Source organism: Hippopotamus amphibius, chromosome 6, assembly GCF_030028045.1.
Source record: "Hippopotamus amphibius kiboko isolate mHipAmp2 chromosome 6, mHipAmp2.hap2, whole genome shotgun sequence".
Lineage (NCBI taxonomy): Eukaryota > Metazoa > Chordata > Mammalia > Artiodactyla > Hippopotamidae > Hippopotamus > Hippopotamus amphibius.
The window spans coordinates 55693554-55711258 of NC_080191.1; the positions used below are offsets into that span (position 1 = coordinate 55693554).

General features: G+C 38.4%; 1 protein-coding gene across 1 annotated transcript in view; it reads right to left on the reverse strand.

Moving 5' to 3' along the window:
- The window catches only part of SYNE1 (spectrin repeat containing nuclear envelope protein 1), a 341186-nt gene that overhangs the window by 168019 nt on the left and 155462 nt on the right, over positions 1–17705 (reverse strand). The window contains exons 74-84 of the mRNA XM_057737764.1: positions 15352–17509; positions 12085–12422; positions 11751–11895; positions 10867–11085; positions 9686–9945; positions 8221–8386; positions 7726–7881; positions 5482–5634; positions 4675–4857; positions 3801–3938; positions 11–196 (exon numbers count right to left, since the gene is read on the reverse strand). Coding sequence (XP_057593747.1) covers positions 11–196; positions 3801–3938; positions 4675–4857; positions 5482–5634; positions 7726–7881; positions 8221–8386; positions 9686–9945; positions 10867–11085; positions 11751–11895; positions 12085–12422; positions 15352–17509 — 4102 coding nt within the window. The remainder of the gene's footprint in view (positions 1–10; positions 197–3800; positions 3939–4674; positions 4858–5481; positions 5635–7725; positions 7882–8220; positions 8387–9685; positions 9946–10866; positions 11086–11750; positions 11896–12084; positions 12423–15351; positions 17510–17705) is intronic.

A 17705-nucleotide genomic window follows, 5' to 3' on the forward strand; every position in this document is an offset into this window, starting at 1 on the left:
TATGGTTTACCTTGGCAGCATCATGGAGATTCTGCAAACGAATTTTGATTATCTGCCGCAGTTCCTCAGTCTCCCGTCCCAGGTCTGCCACTTGCTGAGACATTTTTTCCGTATGGTACACGCTATCGAGGTCCTGTAATTTCTCAGTCATTGTTTCCAGATCGTCGTGAATCTCTTCAGATTCTTCCAGCATGGTCTGGAGTGAATTATCAACGTGCATGACATTGACAGGGAGGCAGAGAGGCACAGGTAATCAGCAGGGTGTGGTGTAAAACCCTCAGACTGGGGAAAGTGTAAGGAGATGTAATTCACATTTCCCATGCTCACTGTGTAGGTTATGTCTTATTGTGTTTAACCTTCACAGTCCTGTGCCTGCTCCCTACTTACTGTTACCCCCTTTTCAGAGAAAAAGAAATCAAAGTTCAGGAGCTACAAACAATTTATTGAGGCCACATGTGTTGGACCATAGGCTAGTGCTCTGTCTGCCACCTCAAGCTGCTCCCTGATGAGGGTCAGCACGTGAGTATCTCAGCACTGGTGATGCTGTGACACAGCGGGTATCTTCATCAGGTCACTGGACCCCCTTCTCTTATATTCAAACTAAAGAGATGCTTTTCAGCTCTCATGTTCTGTCTCTAAGATCTAAGCATATATGCATCTAAGAAATGAAAATGACAAGAGCATTACAAACACTTGCTTTAAGTGAGACAAAGGGGTGGAAACTACTTGGGATAAAACAAAGTCCTTGTCATTCAAGAGAGTATCATCTATTGGAACGAATAATAACGTAAATGGAATTATAAGCATGTAATATGCATTTTATGAGCAGAGTGAAAAAGAAGAAAGGGTTAAGGATGCCAGAAATGAGTTGTACTACTACTTGCAGCAAGGTTGGGAGAAGGCTTCCTGGAAGAGTCATAGCTGAGTCAGAAGAATGTTTGTATGCGAACAGATGGGGAGGAAAAGGAAAGATATTTTATGCTGAGGGGACAGCCTAAGCAGAGGCACATGGGTGAGTGGGCACAAAATGTGCAGTTCTTGGGGTGTATGATGTGTAAAGAGGAGAAGTGGGAGGTGGGACATCACGTTTTTGCAATAGATCCTTATTTTTAAAATAAAGTACATCTTTTTTTCTCACAATAAATATCGTATACATATATTATACAGCATATTATATATTATGAATAGCATTATATATTATAAAGTTTAGAAAATACTGAAAAATAAAGAAGATAAAATATTCTATAATCCCATACCCCGGAGATAACTTTAAGTAAGTGATAACTGCTGTTCAGTTTGGGTATAATTGTAAGTAATTGAGATCATAACATACCTACGATTTTCTATCTTTCTTTTTTGCCTGACATTAGAACACATGCATTTTCGGTGCACTGTTTTTGGATAAACTCAGGCAGTTTTCATTAACTCCCAAGGCAGGCACAGGAGAACCCCCTGGAACAGCATGCACAGGCTGAGTTCTCTCCTGAGCATCTGTGTGAGGTCACCACCAGTACTTGACATCTGTCCTCCTGTGTCCCTCAGCGCACTCAACCCACCCAACTGCCCAAGTCAAAAAAACCTGGGAACCATCCTTGTCTCCTCCCTCTCTTTTAGCCACAACCAGTAGCCTCCAAGTCCAGAATTCTTGCTGGGTAATAGCCCTTGATTTTTGCCCTCTCTCAGCCTCCAAATAGAGGCCTTGTCATTGTCTACTGGAATACTGAAACCACCTTCTATGTTGTCTTACCTTCATCGATCTGTTTTTCACAGGCTTCTAAGCCATCCTTCTTAAAATACAAGCCTGAGCTTGTCACTTGCCTGTAGAATATCTGTCAAAGGCTTACAGTGACTACAAGAGAAAGGCCAAGTTCTTAACAGGCGTTCATGGTCTGTCTTTGTCTTCTCTCTCTTTCCAGCTCTCTGCAGACTTCCTCCCCAGTGTACCAGGCTGAGCACCTCTCACTCTTAGTGCTGGGGTTTCAACATGTGTTTTTGTCTAAAACTCCATGACAAGTAGGCTGTGTGTCTTTCAGGACTCAGCTCAGAATCACCTTTTCCTTCCTTAATCTTCTCAAATCCTGGGCAGTCTGGGTTGGGCACCCTCCCGTGAGTTCCTTCAGAATCTTGGACCCTCTATCCCTCTACCTTATCACACTATACTGTAATTGTCTAGATCTGCCTTCTGTCTCCTTCCTCCCTTTAATTATCAACTCCCTGGCAAGGAATATTCTTTGTGTTCCAAATACCTAACAAAATTCCCAGCTTTGGAAAGCACTCTATAAATGTTTATTGAATAAGTAAATGAATGAGAGCAGGAGCTATTAAAAAAAAAGTTCATGGTCATTTTAAAGACTACATTATATTTTATGAAATCCAAAAATTTACTCAGAAAATTTACTTGACATTTTTTTAATTCCAGTATAGTTATTAATATTCATATAAAATATTTCCTACATTTTTGGATTACAGAGTAATAATGTTTTGATGATCATGATACATTTTCCAGTTGTTTTTCAAAGATTTTACCAAGTTATCAGCACTGTTTGAGAGCTCTCACTTCCTTAAATATGAGCTTTTAAAAATAGTGTTAACTGGATAATTACAATGTTCTCTCTCTTAAATTTGCATTTCTCTATTTTTAATGAATATTTTTTCACTGTTTACAACCAATTGTAACTTAAGTCTTATCTGTTAATGTAAAATGCATAACCTCAGGCAGAACAACTCTGTAGTTGTTAAAGATTTCTTGAGAGGAGTGTGCAAGATTGATTAGAGAAGAAAGATAAACACAGGGAAACCAATTAGGAGCCTGTTAAAGCATTCCCAGGAGGAGAAAATGGGGCTCTGATTTAGAACTTTGTCAACTGGAATGGAAAAGGGGATGCATTTAAAAGACATGAGTACACATAAATCAGAATAAAAGCCAGAGAAAATCTAAAATACTTGAGGATATTCATGTAACTTAAATAAAGACCATTTCTTATTTGATTGCAAGATAACTGGCTATTAGATATCTATATCTAATTCAAGCCTAAATTATAAAAGGATGAAATAATTTTCTGGATGTTATGGCCGAGAGAAAACTTCAGAGGAAATGAAGTAATCTGGCCCCCATGTGGTGCGAACTCATTCTCAGCTGACTTCTATTTCCTGTGGGAGGTCAGCCCTGTGTGGCCAGGCAGAAGGCCTAGAAGGAGGAGGCCTGAGACTGAGGCTCTGGACCCATGTGCCAGGGACTGTGCCTGATGACCGCACATATGTTGTACCTTCTGATCCTCATGATAACTCTGCAGTATGAACACCATTTACATCTCCATCTTATTGATGAGAAGACTGAATTTTGAGAGGCAAAGTAGTTTGCTCCTAATGACACAGCCCTAAATGGCAGAACTTGGTTTCCCCATCAGTCTGAGTCTGGAGCCTGAAATCTTTCCACAAGTTCCTACAGCTCTTCCTGGGGAAGAATTTTCCACCATATCCCTGCATACAATTGTTTCAAAGAAACCGCAGCTAAAAAAAAAAAAAAAAAGTCCCACGTGGATGATTATTTTTGGTCTTGGGAAATGGAAAGTCTAAGGAAGACAGAGGATATTTGTTTATATATACAGCCTTATGACATCTCATGGGTAGCTACTGTCTTTCAATCCCCTGGACAAGCTGTTAGAGCTACCTTAGCTTTCTTTTTTCTTGGCAATTGCAATAATTTTACATCACGGTCCTTTAAATTTTCTGTCAGCCTAGCCAGTTAAATCAAATTACTCTCTTAATTACTCTTTGAAAACTATTTTTCCCAAAGTTACCTGATGTGAAATGTATTGTTCCCGAAGTTGGCTTGCAGAATTCCATGCAATCTTTCCATGTACCAAAACTTTAGCTTTCTCAATCCATTTCAAAATTGACTCAAGCATTTCATTGTATTCTTCTAAATGGGATGCTGCCTGAAAAATCATTAACATTCAGATAACAAATGTAAACTCTGCTTCTTGAACTAGAAATCAGACTTCAATCTCTCTTTGGATATAATAATCCTAGGAGTTGATATCTAAAGGTATCATGAAAGATAATTTCCTTATTGTAAATCTATCAGGGACTTCCCAGTGACTTTGGGATAAAGTCCAAGTTCTTAATGTGCTTGAATAATCTATCTTCTAAAAAATTCTCCACTTTCAGCTCTTATTTCTCTATCTAGCTCTTCTCTCTCCCTCCCTTCATACTACACCCTCAATGAGTAAGGAGGTGGTAGGTAGGGATTCTGGGTTTTAATATTACAATTTATTGGTTGCAAATCCTGATTTAACTTGCCCCTGGCTGCAGAAAAAAAATAATCAATTTGGAAAAGTTCAGTCTATGCTCAACAATGATGATAATATGTGACCTGAACCAATTATGTAAAGGCAAATATGTATGTATGTGTGTATATGTTTTTATATGTTTATAAAAAGTCCATTTTATATGAATACCTTCGTCAATGATTTTATAATATGGTTTGATGTAAAATAGTCAGGTTTACATGTAAATCTCTGGAATATAGGCATGGTGTGAAATAAGCGACACTTAAATTACTCTCATCATTGTCAATATTTATCTTTTTACTTATTTTTAAAAGTGAAAAACAGAAAATTGAATTTTGGCCTTAGAGAATGTTGATGTTGATTACCGGTCTAGAAAACATACCTGGTTGAGCTTGGAGAGCCGGTTCTCGGCCTGTCTGACGGTCTGCTGGTGAAGTTCAGTCAGTTTTCCTATTTTCTTGGCCAGTGGTTTACCCAGTTGGCCATTCTGTTCCAAGAATTTTTGTACTGCTTCATCTAGTTCCATTAATTTTAAGTTACAGCCGTCTAATTCCTCTCCTAGCACCTGGATGGCCATCAAAAGGAAAGAACATTAGACTACAGAAAATAAAGTTCTCCAGATTTTCCAGAACCAGAAGGATTATATTTTAAATGATTTTTGTAAAAGCCAAATATTATAAAGAATAATTCTACTATGATCAGTTCATTTCTGTTTCTTCAGCTGAGAAGGCAGAGCAGGATGTTTCGTAACCCTGGTGTTTATTTGCTATGAGGCTGAGAGAGCTAAACTTTTCCTTCTGGCCCACCCAAAAAGGATTAGTCACTTTGCTCATTGGCAGAGTGAGAACACAGATTTAACTACCAAGAACATCCTTCATTTTGAAATTTATATACTTGTATTCCTAAACCATCATTTAGTCCTTTGACACTCTTCCCTCTTACTTCCATATGCATGTATATTTATGAATACAGTTTGACTGTGATAATAAATTATACGATATAAGTAGCTCTATACAATTGTATTTATAAAATTTCTTTACTGCTTGCCTTTCCTCTCTGGTTTTAATGAAGCCTGCTAATCAAGAAAGCTTTTTTTTTTTTTTTCCTGTATCTTCAAAATACACTACTGCACCCAAAATATTTAATTCATTCCATAGCACCCCTTATATTTCCACTTCTCCTTCCTTACCTTTTGGTCAGTTTTAGCTTGAACTAAATCATCTGTCTTTGCTCTCAGCTTGGTTAGAATAGTTGTGAGACCTTTGGCTATCTTCTGAATTTGCCGGCTGAATTCCTGACTCATGGCCTTGCTCTGTTCAACTTCTTTTACTTTGTCCTGGATCTAAATAATCAATGAGAACAGCAAAACCAACCATGGTCAAAATTGGAGAATTAATACTAATAACCTCCAGCTTCAGATGTTTCCAAGAGGTACTTTAGGTCATCAACAGCGCATTGGCATCCAAGTGCCTCATCAAGGCAGCCACGTGCAGTTACAAGCTCTCATGATTTTCCTTGCAGCCTTACTTTCCACCATTTTCATGTATTCACTGCACCTCTTTCTGCTGCTACTTCAGCAAAGGAACAAACAATAGATGTACAGTGATTCACTCATCAAATGTTTACAGAAAGCAGTATAGATAGCTGAGTTTGAAATCTATCTTCTCCATTTACTAACTTTGTGACCCTAAACACACAAACTCTTCTAAGCCTTTGTCTCATAAAATGGAAAACACTTTCAGATAATTGGAGGCACACAGATTTGTTTCCATGCACCTTTTCATAAGTAGCTGTTAATGATCTGCTAACTCTTCTTCTCACTTCCAATTACTTCTGTATAGTATAACTAAAAGCATTGAGCAGATCTAATGGAAAGGAAAATGAAAACTAACAGTTAATATTCACAAGTGTCTAATGACTTTGATTTGATGTGGTAACAAACATTCATATTTTGCTTGTAATAAAATGTTGACAAAAAGATGGTAAAGGAATATTTTCTTTGTATAAATGAAAGGCCTTAAAAAATCTTTTTAAGTGATGCAGATGTAATGTATGGCATGGTGACTATAGTTAATCTTATATTGCATACTTGTTGCTAAGAGAGTAGTTCTTAAAAGTTTTCATCACAAGAAAAAGAATTTATAACTATGTATGGTTTTGAATGCTAGCTAGATTTATTGTGCTGATCATTTTGTAATATATAAAAATATCAAATCAAATATCCTTAGTAGTGAGGAAATACACCATTACAAGAGTACTTTTTCAGAATTCATTATTTTGAGTTGAGTGCTAACGTAAGTGGAATGCATGTGAATAACTCTATTACAGGGAAATTTATCCAGAGGAACAGAAACCTGAAATCTGAACTCTTTTTTTAAGATCTGAACTCACCAAGTCATCCTTCCCAACAGACCTTTTAATGTCTAAGAAGAAAAACCAAATAAGTAAATTAAATACTTGAAATAGAAAACAGCATTTTAGTTTAGGTCAAAAGTATGATGCAGTAGAAATAGATTTTGATGAAAAATTTTAAACACTTTGCATCATACTCTAGAAAGTCTAAAAGGGTACAGCACACTTATATGAATTTTATAGTTTCTACAGTGCAATACTACTTTCCATTTCATACGGCAGTTTAGAATTATCCTCTGTTTGTCTTCTATAGACCAGCTTTAACTAAACTGCTTTAGTGTTAGGCCAACAAGAAGATCCTAAAACCCATTATGTTTCTGTGCAAATGCTACTGAAGCTATTCTCCCAACATGTAAGTGTCTCTTTTTTATGAGGCGTTAAGATTGAAATCTCCTTCTGATCTCAGTACTATGAATGGCTATGTAGCAATTTGTTAAATCAAAAAAAAAAAAAAGATTTGTTTTAAAAATATATACACATGGATTATGTTTCATTCCTTTCCTTAGTTATTTGGAAGTTAGAGTGAGACTGATAGGCCTTCCTCTAGACACAATATGGGACCCTATAGCATGCATTTTGGGTAAAAATCTCATTCCTGGTTTACCTTATTTTTTTAACTCTGATTTTCCCTTTTTTCAAATATCTTCACCTACTACATCTTGCTGAACTGTAATAACAAAAGAGTGCCTGGCAGACTCTGGGGACTCAATAAATATTTGTTGAATACATGAAATGTATCTTTGTTTTGTTTCTTTGAGTAATTTTCTTTCAGAAAAAGGTGAGGGGAAGCAGACAAATTATCTTTAATGTTTGACAGTATCATTCACATCTAATATCTTCTCATATGCTTCTTGCCTATGAATAAGATCTCTAATTTAATATTATTATTTTATACTAATCTGTTTTTTTTTTTTTAACTCTGTTTCCATAAAGACAGGATTGCGAAAATCACGAAGTCTCATACAAGAGTACTGAGTCAATAAAAGAAGGGAAAAGTACTCTTTCTTGACTGTAAATTTACCTGATCATGGATAGTTCCTAGGTCCAAGGCCACTTCAGCTAGCTGAAGAGAGAGTTCAGAAGGTAATATAGTATAAAGACCAAGGTACTTATTCTTCTGTTCCTCTGCCATTTTCTCAATGTTCTGTCGGTGACCTGTGGCTTCTGTTAGGAGAATCTGAAGAAAAGATCAACATGAGAAATTTCTGGGAGCCTGATAAGGAAATTAATTTTTATGGGTACAGAGACAAAGCTATGTATTGTTACTCAAAATATGATTAAGTGTGGAATTAAAGAACACATTTACAAAAAGCAAACTTTTCTTTAGTCTCCGAATAAGAAGCACGTCTACTTTATATGGAACAAAAGAAAGTCCAATGAACTCATACTAAAGGCCTTTTATATAAAACTTTTCTAAAAATTTTTAATTCAACATTTCATTTAATATAAATAAATATATTTGATTAAAATCAGGACAATGTTTTTAAATGATTGGTCTAGGGGATGAATTTTGTACCTTAAGTTCTTCAAGTTGAGCATCTATTTCTATTGTTGGATTCCCCAAATACTCTTTCGTTTCCTGAACCCAAGATTTTACTGAATTAATTTGTGTCTCCACCACTTCTCGCTCCTTCAGCTCCTGCTTTACCAGCTTTCCGTTCTTCTTCACTTTCTCCTGCATGCTTTAGAAACATTAAAGGGAGAAAGCAGATGTGGACTGAAATGAAAGGAATCCCCTCCCATTACATGACATCATATTGTCAAAAACAGATATTAAAAAAGTGAAGCGTCCTATCTTTTTTCCAAGTAAAGACACTTCCCTCAAACTGCCAGACGATTTTCAGTAATGTTTTTTTACTTCAAGTATAACAGAAGAATATACATCATGTGAAGTGAATGATTTATCCCTGGAAAACTGAGAGCTGACATACTCCCATGCCACTAAACTGCAATTCATTTTCCTATCTAAAGTAACCTGGAGATTGTTTGATTATTTATTTCCTCTTTGGAAATCTACTCAAATGGTGCAGAATCATCAGCCTTTAAAAGTTGTGCGTAATTGAAATATTTGTGCCTATTAGAAACTAGTCTTTAAATAAAGAATCAAACTTTGGAAATTTTACAATTAATAATGTTCAGCATCCAAAATGTAAGTCTCCATTTGAATTGACATAAATTTGGTTAAAAGTTTAAATACGTTGAGCCAGATTATCCTGAATTCATCTATAAGAGATGGGGTGAATGTAGGAGATGTATGAATAATATTACTTAATACAGGAGTTAAATTATATGGTGACATTTCCTCTCTGGGCCGATAAGTGAATCAGGATGGTTATACATCATTAAGATTAACTTTCTCTAAGTTCACTATCAATAAATGACTATCATTTAACTGGACTTTGCTCTAATCTCTCTGTCATCCAACTTAGCCAATGAGTTATCAAGATTTACCAAAACAAAGTTCTCAACAGCTCCCAACTGTTTATCTTTCAAGCTTTACTTCTCATAAATCACCCCATCACCCAAGAGTTCCCTGAAAGTGACATGCTTACTACCATGCTTTCTTACTTGCTCTCCCCGTTTACAGAAATCTTCTCCCATCTCACTGGCTGGCTCAAGCCTGCTTAGTCTTCCGCTTAAATACCCCTTCTGAAGGGAAGCCTTCCTGGTCTCCTCTCCTAGGTTAGTTGCTTCTGCTTTGATTTCCTTTAGCGCCCTTCCCATGCTTCACCTGTATGGTATCTTGAGTTCTAACTCTGCTGCTCGACTGTAAACTGCCTGAAGGTAGAGATTGAATCTGTCTGGTTCATCGCTATGTTTCTAAATACAACTAGATATGTACTAGATAACAGGATGATAGGAACAGATCCCCACATTTTTAAGGTGGCGAGGTGGAGCATCCCCCCGACTCTTAATACCACGTTTAACCCTTTGGGTCATGGCCAAGTTTAGAAACAGAATGAGAGCAGGTGTGTAATTACTTCAGGCACCGATCCTGCATTGCTGTGATTTCCTGCATGGTGGGGGGCTCTTCTCCAGGGTGCCGCGTGGCCCCATCCTGGAGCATGCTCAGTGCTTGTTGCTGCAGCATCCCTAAGGCTGCCTGTTGCTGTTCCAGCTCCAGAAGGAATGTGTCATGACAGTCAAGAAGAGCTAAGAGTTCTGCTTTTGAGGCTTTCTCTGCTGAACTTCCCGGGAATTTATCTTGCAGCTGATCAGTCATTTCAGTGGCTTTTTTAACCTGGTGACAGATGTACATTACTATGAATTTCAAAGTAAATAAACTGAAAAAAAGAGAGCAATTCCAATAAATGCCACATTTGACATCAGTGCATTGAAGCCCATTAAAGATGATGGTGTCGACTCTAAGTCTCAGGAAACTAACATGTGAACAATCTCCTTAATGTGGAAGGAAAGACCACCTCTATTATTCTGGGTTTTAAGATTTAATCTCAAAATAATATCAGGACAGGGATTTCCCTGGCGGTCCAGTGGCTGAGACTCTGTGCTCCCAATGCAGGGGGCACAGGTTCGATCCCTGGTCAGGGAACTAAGATCCCAAATGCTGCATGGTGCAACTCCCCCCCCAGAAAAAATAATAATAATATCAGGGCAATCAAAGACTTCATAACACAGAAAAGGTTTTAAAAAACATTGTTTTTTTTACTAAACAGATAAAAGAAAAACTCTTTTCAATGTTTATGTTAACATGAATGTGTGCCTTTGGGTCATAAGGGAAGATGTGGCTTGAAACATTGAACCCTACTTAAAAGACAGAAGATATTAAACATAAGATATGGAAAATGAGTTGAATTCCTGCTTATTTCATACCAAAGACAAAGTGTTTTGTACTTTTTCAGGGCCAGGAAAGAAAGTCTCACTAAGAAGCTCACAAATGGGGAAAAATGGGATTGTCCTCCTTTCAATATGTGATGGCTTGGTTTATTTATTTCCTATTGAAATAATTGCACCCGGGCTTGGGCTAAATTGCACATTGCGTTATGTATTTTATTTCATTATTTGGTTTTCATCTCACGGAAATAGAGATTTTTTTCTAAAAGGCTTTTTACTATCATAAGGTCACCTTTTTAAAAAGAGCAAAATACAGCTTTTCCAAACAGTGAGGAAACAATACCTTGAGCCCATCAATAATGGAGATTACCTTATTATTAAAGCTCTTCCACTCCTCCACTGCATCTTCCAGTATCTTCTCCTGATCCTGGGCCACAGCGCGGAGCCGCGCCCAGCGCTGCCAGACAGCCGTCATCGACCTGCTTATGGTTGCTTTGCTGGCGTCATTTCCGGTTCTTTCCAGTTCTGAAGCTTTACCATCTAAGGCCACGATTTTTTCGTGAAAAGAGTTAACTACTGACACTAAAGTCTGGAGTGTGGGGAGAAGAAGAGAGGTTAAGGGGAGAGATGGTTTTTTCAAAAGCTCTGTGGATTTTGGTAAAGCCCAAAATTGCCTGCAAAAGGAAATGTTCCTACATATCTTTATATACCTCTGGTAGCTCTTACTTTTACATTTAATTTGTAATTGAGTTAGGCTTGGGTTTTTTAAAGAGGTAAGGTGAATATTTATTTATTACAAACAAACATTTATGTGCTACTTGAGATGACATTCTCCCATTTTTAAAAACTAACAGAAATATAAGTGAACAGAATTTGATATTTAAGTATGTCACATTCTACCTTATATTGCTCTGATATATGAGTGAGACTCAGTTATTAATTTCTGAACTTTAATGGAATTAATCTATGTTACACCAGAAACTATTTATTGAAATCTATTGTATTACATCTTATCAGAAGCAAATTGCTCTGAATGTGTCTTTTGAAACCTAGCTATGCATTTTCAATGGGGATTCTAAAAAGGTGACAGAATTTAAAGTTCACACTGCCATGAAATGTGGTTAAACACATCCTTTTTGTGTTTAAGAAGCCCAGGTGGAAATGAAGATTTATTGATTTGTTTCTGGAACTATCATGTTGCAAAGACCATTGTGGTTACACTGAAAGAATATTAAAAACAACAACAAAACTAACCTTGTGTTCTGACAATTTTTCTTCCGCTTCATGACTGGAAGAAGTCTTCAATAAAGAAAACTCAGACAATTTCTTTTCTGCATCATTCATCAGTTCGATAACCTCTTCCCTTGCTTTCTGGTAATCCTGCCATTGAGCTGCACATCTTGAAAAAATCCAACAGAAGTCAATAAACAACTTAAAATCACACATCTCTATGCAGAACTCTGATGTCAATATGTCCAGTGATACTTAAGAAAAAAGAATAAACGGTAATGTACATCATTAATATATTCCTATTTTCCACGTGGAAATCCATTTCATTAGAATATAAAGAACAAAACAGCTCCCATACCTCTGCAAGAGATCTAACTGGGTGTGTGAATCCTGTATTGTCCCCTGGCTCCTCTCTTCCAGGGAGCCCATTTTCTGTGCTAGGTCCTCTTTTCCGGTTGGCTTGATGAGTGGGTCCAGGTTGGCTACCAGGCCTTGGAGCTCCTCCAGATTGCTGTGGAACTGATCTTCTGTACTAAAAAATTCCTTGTGGCTTTTGAGACTTTCCTCTGCACTCTCCACATCTAAGCCATTGCCTGTCAGCTGTAACATCTCGTGAGCATCCTCAAGCCAGTCATTAGCTGCTTGAAACACTTGATAGTACCTTTGACATTGACTATATATTTGGGTCAAGGTAGCCTGAAAAACAGCAATTGCAAACATAATCAACTCTCATTTGCAATGTGTTTGCCAAAAAGAGTTCACACTTTCCATTTCTTTTCTAGTCTTCAGTCACATGGATATCTGTGTATAAATGAATTGATAAGCTGTAAAATTTTTTTGGCATAATACATTATTATCCTTTACTTTCCCTTTGGCTCTTCTTGCTATAATTGTATTATTGCAGTTAAATAAACAAGGACATAAATGGAATAGAAATTTGTGATGGTTCTGAAATGTCCTCTCTCTAAAGAAAAAATATAATGCTTAGTAGTATGTGGCAGAATGAATATTCACCAAAGTGAAATGATGCCTCAGTTAGGTAGGAGTACAATAACACCTGTGGGAATGTAAACTGGCATAACCACTATGGAAAACAGTATAGCAGTTCCTCAAGAAATTAACTGCCATAGAATTCAGTAATCTCACTTCTGGGAATGTATCCAAAGAAAACAAAATTGTTATCTCAAAGAGATATCTGTTCTCTCATACTTATAGCAGTGTTATTCACAATAGCCAAGGTATGGAAACAACCTAAGTGTCCCTCCACAGAGGAATGAATAATAAAAAAAATACACACATTGGAATATTATTAGCTTTAAAAAAGAAGGAAATCCTGTCATTTCCAAAAACAGGGATGAACCTGGAGGGTAATAGGCTAAGTGAAATAAGCCAGACAGAGAAAGGCAAATATCACATGGTCTTACTTATATACAGAGTCTGAAAAAAAAAAAGGAAGACAAAGAAAGAAAGAAAGAAAGAGGGAAAGAAAGAAAAAAAAGAAAGAAAGGAAGGAAGAAAAAGTTGAAATCATAGAAACTTAGACTAGAAAAGTGGTTGCCAGGGGCTGGGGGGTGAACAAAATAGGTTTGTAAAATGATGCAAACTTTTAGTTTTAAGTTGAATAAGGTTCTGAGGATCAAATGTGTCATATAGAGACTGTGCTTGATAACAGTGTATTGTATAATTGAAATCTGCTCAACAAGTAGAAATTAAATGTTCTCACCAAAAAAAAAAAATGTGAGATGATGGCTGTGTTAATTTGTTAATTAACTTGAAGGAAGGAATTCTTTCATAATGTATACATATATCAAACCATCACACTGTGCACTTTAAATATATTACCATTTTATTTGTCAATTACCCCTCAATAAAGCGGGAGGGGAAAAAAAGAAAGTATAATAGCAACAACCTTCCAAACTAGCATTTACTGGACTAAATAGTGATTTCTGGTAGTGCAACAGCAGCCTATGTCTTGAATAGAGACTAAGATAGGAAAGTTTAAGATTGGAAAGCTGACCCCTGTGCAATGAAGTCCATTCAAATCCAGAAGGAAAGGAAACACTCTGGCTGGCAGTGGCTGGACAAGACAAGCCATTACTGTCAAGCAAAGACGCAGAGAAGTGGTAGAGAAAATACATGTAAGATTAGCACTTAATGAGGAAAGAATGAGGATGGCAAAGAATCAGTGGTGGAGGTTAGAAATGCCAACAGAGCCGCAACCTTCTGTTGTTTGGGCCAAGATAATCAATAAGACTACCAACCACAAGGTGGCGGAAGTAGGGACATCTCAGCAGATTCAAGATGTGGGTTCAAAAATCACCAGATTAACAGAAGCAAGCTTACAAGACAGATATTTTTCAAGAATGAAAATTCCAAGTAACTCCTGTTCTGATTCTTCACCCTAGGTTAAATACTCCATCTCTGTCTCTACGGCTATAGGGACACAGTTTTCTGAAAAAAATTTTACAATGGCCTTGAATCAACATGGAAAGGTAAAAATATACTACAGAGACTCTAAGAAGTCAGAATTTTGCATGATGCAGTTTACAAAGATTTTAACCAAATGCTAAACGTTTTTTTAAAAAATGTGTTATTTAGTGTTACTTTAATCTACGTGAAAAATAAGGTTAAATGACAACTAAGATTTATCGGGGGCTACCTCTACATCAGACGCTGCACTAAGAGTATAAATCTGAAGAGAGAGATATTGTTATTCCTCTTCCACAGAGAAAACTGAGACTTAAAGGATGCAAGTAATTTGCCCAAAATCAAATAACTGAGATTAAAATGCAGGTGTGCTTTACTCCAAAGCTTTAGTTGACTATATTATCCTAAGGAAGGCTGTCTTTAACTTAAATGGCTGGTGGAAATCCCACAGAATCAGAGGGACAGATGTGGAAAAAAAGGAACCAAGAGATTAAAGTAACACCTCTGGGCACTATTATATCTCTCTTATTTTTGAACGTACGGAGCCCCAGAACAAGCTGCAATTAGGAGGCTAAACTGGGAAGTTCTGGGCATGCTCTCATTTCTTTGTCACTTTCAAGTCAAGTCATGATGAATATCCTAGTCTTGCCCCTGTTGTGCTTCAGGGAAGCCAGAGAAGATGAAGCACTCCTCACTGAGGGGTGGAGTGATGGAGCAACTGAATGGAGACCCACAGGAAAGCCCAGCTCAGCACTGGGTCAGGCCTGCATCATCCACCTGCTTCTCTCATTTGGAGACTCTTCATCCAGTGCTAAGCTCAGACATGCCAGATTTCACATTGTTTTTAAAAAAGCATCACTACTTATTCATTGCTAATGAATGAATTTTGTTATTAATTACTCACGTATGGTATTAGCTATATTACTACTATCATTTATTTTCTCCCTAAAGGAGACAGATAACTGAGATGTTCCTGTATTAAGACTAAAGTCGTTATGAAAATCACATGAAATGAACACTATGAGCATAAATAATAAAAGCATCCTTTTAAGTCACGATTGAAGATGATTCCTTGTAATAGCCAAAAAAGAAATATTTAAGGAAGCAATTCTAACCAAAAAATCAAAACCAAAGAAATTTCTCACGCCTATTTACAAAGAGCAAAGAGGAAAAAAGAAAGAAGCCCTGTGGTACCGACCTGTCTGGTGCAGAGAGCTTCCTGCAGGGCTCCGTCCAGCTCAGAGAGCTCGGCCAGCGTGTGCTGTAGGTCAGGAGAGATCAGCTCCTTGGCTTTCGTGAATTTCTCCTTCTCCTTGTTACTCAGCGCATTCATTATCCTCAGGCTGGACTGCACCTCTTCCTGATGGATTTGGACCTTTCTGATCTCCTCCTGAATGTCCCGCAGGTTCATGTCCAGGCACAGCGGCCCACTCAGCGCCGTCTCCACGCTACGCAGCCAGTCCAGGGAGCGGCTCAGCTCCGTCTGGAAGTCTCTGCTCTGCACCATGCGGCTCTCACACTCTGTCACCGTGGCGCCAATGGCAGAAGTCAGCAGTTTTAACTCCTCTTGCCAGGCCTGGATCTGATGCTTGGCTTTCTCACAAGCCGAGGGATGGAGATGAGGAACCAGATCCTCAAGATGCACGGTCACTCGTTTTAGGAGAATTCCTGAATCCTGGAGGCTTCCCGCCAGGGAGTGATACACTTTGAGCTTCTCCTCTGCAGGTAGCGTCTCCTCATTCACCTTGGACTGCTCTGTTCTCACAGCCTCTAGTTGTTTCTCTAGCTGGTGGCACATCTTTTCGTGCTCTTGATAAGCACTGGTGGTGTCTTCCAACAAGCTCACCCTTTGTTCTATTTGTCGCTTCAGCTTGTGGTACAGGGTAACGAGGTGCAGCATCTTATCTGGTTGCCATGGCTGCCCTGTGCTGCGAAAACTTTCTTTCTTCTGGTTCAGTTCATCCACTGCTTGTGCGAGGGCTGCCACCTCTCCTCCAAGAGCTTGACAATCATCCAGAAGAGACAGAGCCTCTTCGACACTCAGGTCGCTGGGGACTTGGTTCATCTTGGAGAACTGGTCTTCAAGTTCACTCAGAGACTGGGTCATCAACTCGATCAAGGAAGCGTATTCTTTCCGAGCCAGAATTGCTTCTTGAACTTTATAGAACTTGTCTTTAGCCAAGTCGACAATTACATTAAACTGCAAGGGCAGCACGTTTAGCTTTTCGTCGAGGTAGGAATGATCAACCTCATTCAGCGTGGGCAGTATGGCCTGCCCAGTCCTCTGTAGTGTGAGCAGGAGATTTTCGTATTCTGGAGATTGTTCAAGAATGTGTTGGTACTTGGCCAGTTGTGTATGCAGCTCGGCACTCTCATTCATCAGGTTGATTTCAGGAAAGGTAACAATATCTGCTTGCTTTAGCCAGTGACAAGCTTTATCAAAATCTTCCTTAAAATGCTTCCTAGAAACCAAAGTTTTCTCTAGTTCTTGCAGCCGATGGCTGCACTTTTGTAAAACGGTGTCGTAGACACTCTGCAGTTCCTGAAGCTTCCCCAGCACCTCGCTCTTTTCCTGCTCTGTGACTCCTTTCATTAATTCGCGACCCTGGGCCCAAAGTCCAGTGACTTCATTTTGATAAGTCTTGAGACTGGCTTGTGCGCTCTTACACGTTTTCACTTGTTTGCTCACGTCATCCGGTAACAGGCAGATATGTTCACGGAACATTATCTTGCGCTCATGTTGCTGAATTTGGCTGGTCGCCTGGAACACCGCCATGAGAAACTGGGTTTTCTCGGACAAAGCCTTGTTTAAGTACTTTCGTCTCTGGCCCACTAAGTCGCTGAGACTATTCACGTGCCTCTGGGCATCAGAGAGTGCCTTCTGGATTATCTGCCTCTCATTGAGGCCAAGATCAGCCATCACCCTGTCAGCGTCCTTCATGAGTGATTTCAGGAGCATCTGTTTGGCCTCCAGTTCGCTGCAAATGGCCAGGTGATCCATGAGAAGGTTCTGAGGCATGTCAGGCGGGGGGCTCTGCTTAAGGGCCTCAGCGATGCTGGGTTGTTGCTCTTCTGCCCACTCCATCAGCTCCTGAAATCTGGATCGGACCACGTTTAACTCCTCCAGGTTGGTGACGGACACTTGGATTTTGCTTTTAACAAGGTCCTCTAGTTGAAACCAGCGTTGTTCAAGGTGACTCGTCTGTTCTTTGACTAATTCTTTGTCATCTAAATTCAGATGTTCTATCATTTTCTGCTTTTGCTCTTTCAGATCTTCAATAGCCTTTCTCTCCTGCAATGCCAGTGCCAACTTTTTCAAAGCTTCCAGGTGGACGGCGGTACTCTCTGCATCAGATCTATATGTATATATTAAAAGACATAAAAGCAAGTTAACTTTAGTCCATTCCTATGTTTGTTCATATCATGTTAAATTACCCTGCACCATCTTCTTAAAGTGGGAGTTCTTAGCTTCGAGTGGCTCAATTCATGGTTTATTGACAGAGATTCTATAACAATTATAGAACATAAGACATATTTCCATAGCAGACACTG